This window comes from Emys orbicularis, chromosome 5 (genome assembly GCF_028017835.1).
Source record: "Emys orbicularis isolate rEmyOrb1 chromosome 5, rEmyOrb1.hap1, whole genome shotgun sequence".
Taxonomy (NCBI): domain Eukaryota; kingdom Metazoa; phylum Chordata; order Testudines; family Emydidae; genus Emys; species Emys orbicularis.
Genome location: NC_088687.1, coordinates 27,378,103 through 27,390,954, shown reverse-complemented (window position 1 = coordinate 27,390,954; position 12,852 = coordinate 27,378,103). Strand labels below are relative to the sequence as shown.

The following is a 12,852-nucleotide window of genomic DNA, read 5'->3' as shown; positions in this document are numbered from 1 at the left end:
ACACAAATGCAAGAAGCTTGGGAAACAAGCAGGGAGAACTGGAAGTCCTGGCACAGTCAAGAAACTAGGATGTGATTGGAATAACAGAGACTTGGTGGGATAACTCACATGACTGGAGTACTGTCATGGATGGATATAAACTGTTCAGGAAGGACAGGCAGGGCAGAAAAGGTGGGGGAGTTGAATTGTATGTAAGAGAGCAGAAAAACCTGAGAGTCTCTGGATTAAGTTTAGAAGTGTGAGCAACAAGAGTGATGTCGCGGTGGGAGTCTGCTACAGACCACCAGACCAGGGGGATGAGGTGGACGAGGCTTTCTTCCGGCAACTAACAGAAGTTGCTAGATTGCAGGCCCTGGTTCTCATGGGAGACTTTAATCACCCTGATATCTGCTGGGAGAGCAATACAGCGGTGCACAGACAATCCAGGAAGTTTTTGGAAAATGTAGGGGACAATTTCCTGGTGCAACTGCTGGAGGAACCAACTAGGGGCAGAGCTCTTCTTGACCTGCTGCTCACAAACCGGGAAGAAATAGTAGGGGAAGCAAAAGTGGATGGGAACCTGGGAGGCAGTGACCATGAGATGGTCGAGTTCAGGATCCTGACACAAGGAAGAAAGGAGAGCAGCAGAATACAGACCCTGGACTTCAGAAAAGCAGACTTTGCCTCCCTCAGGGAACTGATGGGCAGGATCTCCTGGGAGAATAACATGAGGGGCAAAGGAGTCCAGGAGAGTTGGCTGTATTTTAAAGAATCCTTTGAGGCTGCAGGAACAAACCATCCCGATGTGTAGAAAGAATAGTAAATATGGCAGGCGACCAGCTTGGCTTAACAGTGAAATCCTTGCTGATCTTAAACACAAAAAAGAAGCTTACAAGAAGTGGAAGATTGGACAAATGACCAGGGAGGAGTATAAAAATATTGCTCAGGCATGCAGGAGCGAAATCAGGAAGGCCAAATCACACTTGGAGTTGCAGCTAGCAAGAGATGTTAAGAGTAACAAGAAGGGTTTCTTCAGGTATATTAGCAACAAGAAGAAAGTCAAGGAAAGTGTGGGCCCCTTACTGAATGAGGGAGGCAACCTAGTGACAGAGGATGTGGAAAAAGCTAATGTACTCAATGATTTTTTTGCCTCTGTCTTCACGAACAAGGTCAGCTCCCAGACTGCAGCAGTGGGCAGCACAGCGTGGGGAGGAAGTGACCAGCCCTCTGTGGAGAAAGAAGTGGTTCGGGACTATTTAGGAAAGCTGGATGAGCACAAATCCATGGGGCCTGATGTGCTGCATCCAAGAGTGCTAAAGGAGTTGGCAGATGTGATTGCAGATCCATTGGCCATTATCTTTGAAAACTGATGGTGATGGGGGAGGTCCCGGATGACTGGAAAAAGGCTAATGTAGTGCCCATCTTTAAAAAAGGGAAGGAGGAGGATCCGGGGAACTACAGGCCAGTCAGCCTCACCTCAGTCCCTGGAAAAATCATGGAGCAGGTCCCTCAAGGAATCAATTCTGAAGCACTTAGTGGAGAGGAAAGTGATCAGGAACAGTCAGCATGGATTCACCAAGGGCAAATCATGCCTGACTAACCTAATTGCCTTCTATGAGGAGATAACTGCCTCTGTGGATGAGGGAAAAGCAGTGGATGTGTTATTCCTTGACTTTAGCAAAGCATTTGATAGGGTCTCCCACAGTATTTTTGCCGGCAATTTAAAGTAGTATGGGCTGGATGAATGGACTATAAGGTGGATAGAAAGCTGGCTAGATCGTCGGGCTCAACGGGTAGTGATCAATGGCTCCATGTCTAGTTGGCAGCCGGTATCAAGAGGAGTGCCCCAAGGGTCGGTCCTGGGGCCAGTTTTGTTCAATATCTTCATTAATGATCTGGAGGATGGCGTGGACTGCACTCTCGCAAGTTTGCAGATGACACTAAATTGGGAGGAGTGGTAGATACGCTGCAGGGTAGGATAGGATACAGAGGGACCTAGACAAATTAGAGGATTGGGCCAAAAGAAACCTGATGAGGTTCAACAAGGACAAGTGCAGAGTCCTGCACTTAGGACAGAAGAATCCCATGCACTGCTACAGACTAGGGACCGAATGGCTAGGTAGCAGTTCTGCAGAAAAGTACCTAGGGGTTACAGTGGACGAGAAGCTGGATATGAGTCGACAGTGTGCCCTTGTTGCCAAGAAGGCTAACGGCATTTTGGGCTGTTTAAGTAGGGGCATTGCCAGCAGATCGAGGGACGTGATCATTCCCCTCTATTTGACATTGGTGAGGCCTTATCTGGAGTACGGTGTCCAGTTTTGGGCCCCACACTACAAGAAGGATGTGGAAAAATTGGAAAGAGTCCAGCGGAGGACAACAAAAATGATTAGGGGCCTGGAACACATGACTTATGAGGAGAGGCTGAGGGAACTGGGATTGTTTAGTCTGCAGAAGAGAAGAATGAGGGGGGATTGGATAGCTGCTTTCAACTACCTGAAAGGGGGTTCCAAAGAGGATGGATCTAGACTGTTCTCAGTGGTACCAGATGACAGAACAAGGAGTAATGGTCTCAAGTTGCAGTGGGGGAGGTTTTGGTTGGATATTAGGGAAAACTTTTTCACTAGGAGGGTGGTGAAGCACTGGATGGGTTACCTAGGGAGGTGGTGGAATCTCCTTCCTTAGAGGTTTTTAAGGTCAGGCTTGACAAAGCCCTGGTTGGGATGATTTAGTTGGGGATTGGTCCTGCTTTGAGCAGGGGGCTGGACTAGATGACCTCCTGAGGTCCCTTCCAACCCTGATATTCTATGATTCTATATTGAAGTCCCCGTGACAACAGTTTTTTCTGCTACACAATATAGACAGATGCTTAAGGAGTCGGTCATCCTGTTCTCTAGCATCACTGGCGGTCTGTAGCAGGTACCTAATAGTACCCCCTCTTGTGCTTTATCTGTTCAAACATCAATCGATAAGGATTCAAGGTAATTTGCTTCTGAGATGTTAATGACTAGGAAAAATGTAATATTTTTGACACTGTGCCGTTTCACTCTCTTTCTGCCCACTTGATCCCTCCCACATAGGTTATGGGCAGGATTTTTAGCATTCCAATCATGCTAATCTTCCCACCAGTTTCAGTAATACCAACTAGACTGAATTCATGCATTGTGATGAGCATTTTTTTTAAACAAACATTGCACTTCAGAATAAGAAGGCTTAAAAACTATTACAAACACTCAAATACTGTACACTTACCAGTAGATTTGTCTCTTGTTCAGTTTCTGGCATGTAAGGATACTGAATATAAAACATGTCATTTCGTACCATCTTCTTCCTCATTCTGCAGGGTCCCTCTGTCATCTCCAACATACATTTATCCAGATGGGAGCCAATGGGAGGACCCCACAAACCTCGCTCCCTTAATAGTTCATACTCAATTTGAGACCACTCTTCTGTCACATATTTTAATGCATTCTGCTGACGCTGTAAATACAAAGGTTTACAGGTTAACAACCAAGGCAAAATAACATTTCAAAAGAGCTTCTGGTTTCAAAGAAATGACTGTGGTTAAAGTGCACAACACTATATAGTTAATACAGAGTTTGATTTGAAGTTATAGTAGCACCTCAATGCTATTTTAATTACATTTCCAGCAACAATTTATTATGGCCAAGGTTTATAGTGCATTTTTTGTCAGTGACAAATGGGCCTGCTTCTCTTTTTCTTTTTTTTAATTAAAGCTACTTGTAAATGATAAACATATAAGATGCATAACATTAATGCAAGTATTGTGGAAAGGGCTTTGTTGAATGAAGAAATTAATTCTATTTTGGATCCCTTCTCTGACTGTCCATACTTAAACATAATACAGATATTACATTAACTACTAGCACTATATTAATAGTTGGTTCCAAGTGGCTGTTCCTCTGGGAAGCTGTTTTCTCAGATTTACAGAATGCTGCTCAGCAAGTGATCCTAACCATAAATGTGATTTGCTAGCTGCCTGGACGAAAATGCTAGGTTCTGTGATTTCATTTCAGGAGGAACAGATCTCGTAGAGCTGCTACTTTCTATAGATACCATGATTAGAAACAACTGCTCTAAAATCTTGTTTCTGTTATAAAATGGAGTACTGTATGTATGGAATGTATGTATGTATGTATGTACTACTACTGCTACAAGACTGCAGAAACGTTAGGACAAGATACTCTGTCCCAACTGTCGTAAGAATACTTCTAATATTGGAGAAAAAATATTTTGAAATCTGCTCTAAATCATGTATAATTTCCTGTGGCTCACATTACTTTTCTTGTGGGACTGCCACACTGGAAACCCCAAACCTTACTTCAAAGATGAACAACCTTTCAGCTGGAGTGTGATGGGATGTTGCTTTTACCAGTGAAGGAATTGCTTGGCTGGTTAATGGATGTTTAAGTACTGCAGACATCCTTACTAGAGATTATTTCATTTTTTAAAGCATCTACATGTAATTTATAATTTCAACTTCCCATCTCATGCTTTGAGTATTATTATAAATATTAAAGCAAAAACTGTAAACATTAAAATAATCAATATGTAATAAACTCATTGTCCATGACAGAGAAATATTTCCCCCCGGGTACAATCTCAGAAGTGGTCCCATGTCCATCTGACTACTCTTTACATGTTTCCACAAGTACCACCATTGCCATGCATGGTTTATATAAATCAGTCAATGTGTAGAAAACTATTTTCAAAGTATGCCTTTTATTAAATTACATGACAGGGGCAATGACTGCTACACCAAAAAGCTTTTCCTCATTAATGTATGGACTCATGCATCTTTTTTTAATTTGATGTATAAAACCATGCTAGTAACGGGCAGTGGTTCAGAGGACAGAACACCAGATTGGGAATCAGGAGGCCTGGGGTCTAGTCTCAGCTCTGCTGGGTGACATCGGGCAAGTTGCTTCAGCTCTCTGTGCCTCCATTCTCTCTCTCTCTCTGACATTGCCTGTCTTATCTGTTTCAAAGTTAAGCTCTTTAGGACAGGGACTCTTTTACTAAGTGTTTGTACAGTGTCTTAGGGAGATAGTATATGCAGTTTAATAGGCTCATCTTAATTCTAGTTAATTCCCTGGATACTCCCTTACCTCTTGATACTCTTTGTACTGCATGTCTACCAAGTCCCGAACCACTGCAATGTGAGTGAACATCCACTGGGAAATTTCCTAATCATAAACGAGACAGAACATATAGAAAGCAATTTTACAAAGGTACATTTTTATTGCAAAATATATGGATAAAACACCTTAACTCTCACACAGAACAATTTCTTCTTAAAAATATATTAGATTGATTTCAAACCATTTAATGCAACCATATTCTTTAGTTTAGTTTAGCTCAGAAAATGGATCGTAAGGAAACACATGTTGGTATTATTTAATGGTGACCTGCAAATACTTTGAAAACATCCCAGAAATACACCAAATACCAAAGGGCAGGGGGCATTCAATAAATAAGTGATTTAAAACTTCAGTTAATTTAAAAAGAAAAAAGTTAACTCTTATGAATGGTGCCTTGTTTGCAGACTATGGAGACTGAAGACCTCTGTGTTCTGTGGCTTCCTGCCAATGCATGACTCTTCACCCCATTCAGTTCTTGGCCCCTCTTCCAATCTGGCCATCTAGGGTTCCAGTTAGAACACCTGTGATGTTTTTTCAGGTATGAACACCTGTTCACCAGGAAATGGACTAGACCACCAATTCATTTCACACAGGCCACTGAATACCTACTAGGCAACCTAGGGTTTTACTCTTCCACACCATGAGTAGCTCCTAAGGAAGTCAGATGGGGTTACTTGTATCCCAGAGGAAGAAAGAATCCATTAGCAACCTGCTGAAACATCCAGATCCACTTTTTTTCTTCTAACATCCAGACTCATTCATGATCATTGAAGAGATACCATAGCGCACACTACACTGGTGACAGCAAACAACAATGGCACTGCTGGTTATTGTAGGGCTGAATGGGTTTTTTAAATTTATTTTATTAAAAAAAACCAACAACAACGCTGTGCTGTTTTGTAAAGTTAATATCTTAAATATATTCTATGGTTGAGGTGCTTCAGAAGTCAACAATTTTATTGTGACGTATACAGGGGGATATAATCTTTTATTGAGTTCTATTCTGCAGTAAAGAAAATACGGCTGAACAGTGTGAGGCTTTTTAAAGGAAACCTACCGTCAAACTTTACTAAACCATACAACACTGTTAAAAACCCAAGCACCTATCTTGCTTCCGTGGGTTGGCTCCAGTTTACTACCGTTGGATTTTGAAAATTGGGATGACGTAACATTACCAGTTTAGGGCCCAATCTATCCAAGCCCTCAAGCACAGGCATAACTTAAAGCATGTAAGCAGTTCCATTGACTACAATGGAATAACTTGCTGCCTGAAGTGCTTACTAGCGTGCCTTATGGAGCAGGAGTGAACAAGTCTGGATATTCAGAAAGGGGGGAGAAAAAGGGTACTTTTTTCTCCTCTATCCCTTGCTACTTGGGGCATTCACCACATACAGTAAAGTGTGAAATTGCTGGATTTTTCTCCCAAGTATTTGCAGGTGACCTTTAATAAAACAATACAAATTACCTGCGTAGAGAGATTATGTTTGTTGAGCCCACTCTCCTTTCGGTTTCTTCTTGATCCAGTTAACTTGGAAAGGCCAAACCCACTGCTGACCCGTGAAAGCTTCGATTGTGTGGTTGGAACTAAAGATTCCCCTCTACTGATGCATTTCTTCTCATGAGCTATAATATTAAAGAGAGTGCTGATGTTACTTCTCTGAAAGAATTATCACTTTACGTAGCTAAGCACTATTTCCCCCCCTTTTTAAATTAAAGAAATGACCAATTTTCATATACAGTTCGATAGTGTTAGCCATAAGTCAATGAGGTTCTTAAGGAGTGGAACAACTGCTTTAAAGCATGATGGGTCCAGACAGAATGCTGAACTCTGGGGTAGGTTTTGTTCTATGCATTTATGTTCACTGTACCAATGGAACTTTCCCAGTTTGTTCTTGATAAACATTTATCCCATAGCAGAGAAATTCCTATTACGCTGCTCTTTCCATTACCCTCCTGTCCCTTGCAAAAATTTGAAAATCTTGCTCTCCCGTTGCATTCCATTCTGTCCTGAAACATGATACGAGTTCCCCACATACCTATTTCTACTTATCATACCTAATTCCATCCAAGTGTGGAAATATGGCACAGAAAGGTACTGCTAAACTAAAAAGTTTTCTCAAACTTTACTATAACACATGTTCAAGGCAAATTATGAAGAAACAATCAAGAGTCTCTCTAGCATGAAGAGAGAAAGATTTCTAGATGAAATTGGTTGTAAAATAGAAATGGTGCATTTAGAAATTAAATTTGTGGAACAGATGCAGATATTTTTTTCTCTTCTTTCAGAAATGTATCATTTGGGAGACAGCAAAAGTAGAATAATCAATTGTGTATTCAGTATTAATTTGAAGACTCCGGAGTAAAAATAATGGAGGTATGACCAAATATTTTTCCATCTCATTTTCCTTACGCTTATTTGCCCCCTCTTGAAGGAGCAGAGGGCATTTCCAAGGCGGCTTGTTTTGGAAGACAGTAACCAAAGGACAGTTACAGAGCAGACAAGTTGCATTCTCTCTTTCACGTTATAAACAATGGAAATAAGTAATAAGGAATGCTTCTAACAGATTTTGGATAGGTTGGGACTACCAAAATATAAACAGTAGCACATTTATATTGTGGCAATCCCCAATAAGCTGCTTTCTAAACACAGATGAAAACACCCAGCCCCCTGCCCTGAAGATTTTCAAAATAGAAACTTACAGCTCAGCTGCAGTTCTCAAACACTTTCCTCATATTTATGTTGTTTTTACTTATATGGAACCTACATCAATTCACAAATATTTTCAATGTGTGTAGAACAGGTATGATTGTTACACACTTAAGATACCCGACACAAAACCAGGAAAGCAAGGAAATGAGAAGTGAAGCCACTTAACAGTGCACAGCTTCTTGTACTCTACCCACAGGCACAGACCTTATAACTACCGTACAACACAGTCTACACACCCTTAACCATGCCCCCTAAGGGTGCCAGCCATCCAACATGCCTTTTACCAAACTACCCTCAAAACACACCAATTAACAACAACTAGTGTTACAATGGGGTAGCATGATGGAGGGCATGTGTGCAGAAGGGATGCTGAGGGAGTAGTCTGATGCTGAGATTGGTATCCATAGAGTCCAGGGCTGGACTAAGGAAATCTGGTGCTGAGACATACCATGACACTGTCCCTTCTGAAGCCCCCAAACTGTACCATGGTACTGCCACCTCCCACCTGAAGTGGAGATGACAGATGCTTCTGGGAGTCAAGGGCCAGCATGAGGCCAGCTTTCCCTTCTCCCAAAAGGGGCAACAGGGACCATCTCCCCTTGAGAGTAGCAGCAGGGTTCCCCTTCATCTCCCCTGAAGAGGGAGGGGTAGCAGTAGGCTGCCTCCCCCCCAGCAGCCAAGACACATTTGCATGGGTGGGGTGTGGGCCACACGGGGAGTTCTCTGTTGAGGTGGCATTGGTAGAGTTCCCCAGCGCTGTGGATGCGCTTGAGATGCACCCCTCAATCTCCTTGAGGGGCACACCTCTTAGAACCATTGTTTCAGGTTGTCTGCAGACTCAGGCAGAACACTGTTTCAGTTATGCTTGGCTTGTGTTTTCAAGCTTTTCCTGAAACTAGAAACTTATTTTTAATTTTAAATAAATGGAAGCCTAGATTCTGACTTAATCACGTATCTGCAGGAGCTGGAGCCTAGGCACAGGCCTATAGTGTCTATGCCTTAACTCGGTCGTGCTATGAAGGTTGAGTTCAGACTCTGGTGTATGGTAATTGTAATAGCAATGAGTCCTGTGTCTACACGTGGAGGAACAGATGACGCATACTGGTAAGTAGCTTATTTTTTATTTTCCTTGATTTTATGGTTTTGCATCATATGTTATGTGCATTGCTACCTTAATCACGGAAAGTCTGTCCTACCCAGGGCTGTCTCAGTAATGGAGCTCTGATTACCAGAGGAGCTTGCCTGCCCCCTTCTTCTTACTGCTGTAGACTTTAGGAAGTGGGATATGGTGGAAGAGAGAGAACTGGGGGTTGTGGCAGGGAAACAAAGAAGGGTGAAAGAAGCAGTATTGCCAAATCTAAACATCTAGAAATCATGTATTAGGTCCCCTGAGATCAAGAAACTGACAAAATAAAATAAAATAAAATAAAATAAAAATACATCAGCAGCTTTAGAAGTACTACTACTACCACCAATACTACTCCACTTTTTTTGTTTGCTGTCTAATTTTTGAGCCATTGGGGGAAGCAACTACCATACGTGATCGTTTCAGGTTCAATATTCAACCTTAAATTCACAAACAAATATGTGATCCTGCCTGTTAGTTTCTTTAAGGGGACTCCACTTACCCTCTCTTGACACCAAGCTTGGGGGAGCTGCCATTTTATCCCTCTTCATCCCCTCTCCACCAGCCTGCCTCCCTCCTAATCCTCCCTGCCTTTTCTTTGTATGTCCCATTCTTCCACCAAGGCTTCTACATAGAGCCTCCTGTCTACCCTGTTTTCTTTTCAAAAACTACCTATTGTGACGGATCTACTGAAGATTCACTTCTCTGACAACTTTTGTGTAAACACTCAATTTCCACAACGAAAGCCCAGCCAGATGTAGAAAACCAAGAATTATAAGATTATTTCAGAAAGCCACCTTAACAACCAGCCTCTGCATAATTAGTTTTTAATGCCTGCCATTTATCGTTTTAAAAATTAAAATGATAGCATGGACTAATCAAGACAAAATGTTAATGAAAGTTTTGGCTGGGTTACAAAGTATTTGGAATGGCAAGGTGTGATGGAAAAAGTTTGAGGAAAAGAACCATGCAAACCGTTTTTACACCATGCCCGTCATCAAGGCCAGGTTACACTATACCATCTTGCTACACGAGGAATATTTGTCCATTTTTCCTCATCTTAACTGGTTTCACAACCATATTTAATATTCTCTGTATCGAAAAGACCTAACTAAATTGGGAAAACTTAGCACTGAAATGAATGAGTGGGAGCTTGGACTCTCACTATCCTTTCTGGGATGCTAACAGGAACCTACTGCTAATCTGGATTGTTGTCCTGAAATTCCACTGGTCACTCATTTCTTTTCAAATGTGAATAAACAATAACCCATAGAGACTAACCTTGGCCAATAAAACAAAGCGAAACCAGCAAATAGTTCAGTGCTATGGACCTCAGATGCCTCTTTCAGTCTGCAGTTATAGCACTGTGATACAATGCTGAAGATATTTTAATTCCCCATCCTTGTTTAGTGAACAGCTAACACAGGAACAGTAGCGTCAGAGTTGCTGACAATATGACTTACTGATGTTCAGGCCCCAGACTTGCCTCCAATAGTATTTTTGCAAAAATTATACTGGGATAAATTTTATGAAAACAATTCTGAAGGTAAGAGTTATAACTAATCAGACTGGCATGCACAGAATAATAACCATTGCTCTAGTTCTATAATATAAATGACCTTATAAGATAAATAGTGATAAAAGATAGGAATATAATTAATGCCAGTCAACATGGTTTTATGGAAAACAGGTCTTCTCAAACAGACTTGATTTCAGTCTTCGAGAAGTATACAAGTAAATGTAATATACTTGCACTTCTATAGGGATTTAAAGCAAAGTGGATTAAGAACTTGAAAACTGCCAGATCTCAAACTAGTCTTCAATGGCAATCATCATCCAATGGGAGTGTTTCTAGTGGGGTTCTGCCAGGATTAATATTAGGCTTACATTTTTTAATGTTTTCACCAATGATTTGGAAACAGAAAATCACTGCTGATAAAATTTGAGGATGACAAAGGTTTGCAGAAAATAACCACGAGGACAGATTACTCCTACAAAGAGATCTGAATCACCTGGTAAACTAGGCCCATTCAAACAAAATGTGTTTTAATAAAGACAAATGCAGTTTATACATCAAGGAACAAGGAATGCAGGCCATAGCTACAGAATAGAGATCTGCATCATGGAAAGCAGTGACTCTGAACAGGATTTAGGAGTCATACTGGACAAGCAGATCAACATGAGCTCTCAGTATGATGCTGTGGCAAAAAGGGCTAATGCAAGCCTTGGATGTATAAACAGGGGAGTAATGAGTAGGAAAGGGGAGGTGATTTCACCTCTGTCTATGGTATTGGTGAGACTGATAATGGAATATTACATATAGTTCTGGTGTTCACATTTTAAGAAGGATGTTGAAAAATTGGAGAGGGTGCATAAAAGAGCCACAAAAATGATTCAGGGGCTGGAGAAAATGCCTTCCTGTGAGATAAAGAGCTCAAAGGGTTAGCTTATCGAAAGAAAGCTTGAGACGTGATTTCATTAAAAGAGAAGAAAATTTTGTCAATGGAAGAAAATACCTGATACTAAAGGGCTCTAATCTAGCAGAGAAAGGCATAACAAGAATTTTGCGGATACAGACTAACATGGCTGCTACTTTGAAACATCACAAGAACCAGTGGCTGAAAGCTGCACTAGGACAAATTCAAATGGGAAATAATGCACCACGTTTTAGCAGTGAGGGTGATTAATCATTGGAACAAACTACCAAGAGAAACGGTGGATTCTCCATCTCTTGATGTTTTCAGATCAAGATTGGATGCTTTATGAAAGATATGCTTTAACCGAACACAAGTTATGCTTTGGTCAAACAAAAGTTCTTGGGCTCAGTACAAGGGTAACTGGGTGAAACTTAATGGCCTGTGATCATATTAGATAATCGAATGGTCCCTTCTGACTGTAAACTCTACAAGTCTAGGAATTTAGGATGTTACACATGTTTTTGCTGCCACAAGTACAGGATAAGTGCATTATTCACAAGACGTGGACGTATGACAAATGAGTTGTACAGGTCTTTCCAAACAAGAGACTTTTTTTTTTTAACCCATGCCATCATGTTTTATTTATTCTACAAGTGCATCTTATTTTGTCTGTCTTTTATTGCTAAATATCTGTTTGTGTAATAGTCTTCAATTTGTACCATGGTTTGAGAAACATATGCCAGTTTGTTAGGCAGAGGTGTTGGTGTGATTGTAGTTATATCTACCAATAAGTGCTATAAGCGTATATGCAGAAAACACACATCCTAAGTTCATTATTAAGGGTATGAAACAAATGAGACTGAATATCTGGTGTAGAAGATAACAGACCAATTTGATATATTTTGGAATAATATATCTTCACATTTATTCTTACCCAAGTGATTTTGCCAGCATTTTAAACTTGCTTCTTCAATAAAAGGCCTTGCTACAACTATATCCACATGGCCACGGTCATTGACAGGTAGTGTGACTTTGAATACCTCTTCTAAAACTTGTTTCTTACTGTGAATCAGCTCTGTCCATACTCTGTTTATGGCTTTTAAAAGAAGCTGGCGACCTAAACAGGTAAAAAGATCATAAATAATTTCCCACTACATTTTTGCAGTTTTACAGTAAGTATTAATGAGCTGAGTGAATAATTCATACAAAAATATATATCTAACAAAGAAAGCTTTGTATTCCCCACATGCAGAATGTCTGTGACCAGATTGCTTTTTCCTCAAATTCTTTGAGAGCATTTGACCAATTTTTTTTTCTCCTTCCATGGATTGATGATCACAAATACCTCTCTGAGCCGTCATCATTCCAGCTGTGTTGATTTAGTTGTGTTTTTTTTCAGATAAGTCATACAGCATTGCTTCTATTTCCTGATTGGATGAGTGAGCCAACAAGTCCACTACA

The 12,852-nt window shown here is 40.8% G+C and overlaps 1 protein-coding gene across 1 annotated transcript in view; it reads right to left on the bottom strand.

Annotated features, from left to right (window-relative positions):
- Positions 1-12,852, bottom strand: part of WDFY3 (WD repeat and FYVE domain containing 3) — a 241,607-nt gene that overhangs the window by 43,267 nt on the left and 185,488 nt on the right. The window contains exons 39-42 of the mRNA XM_065404726.1: positions 12,326-12,508; positions 6,604-6,761; positions 5,106-5,183; positions 3,229-3,456 (exon numbers count right to left, since the gene is read on the bottom strand). Of these exons, the coding sequence (XP_065260798.1) occupies positions 3,229-3,456; positions 5,106-5,183; positions 6,604-6,761; positions 12,326-12,508 (647 nt within the window). The remainder of the gene's footprint in view (positions 1-3,228; positions 3,457-5,105; positions 5,184-6,603; positions 6,762-12,325; positions 12,509-12,852) is intronic.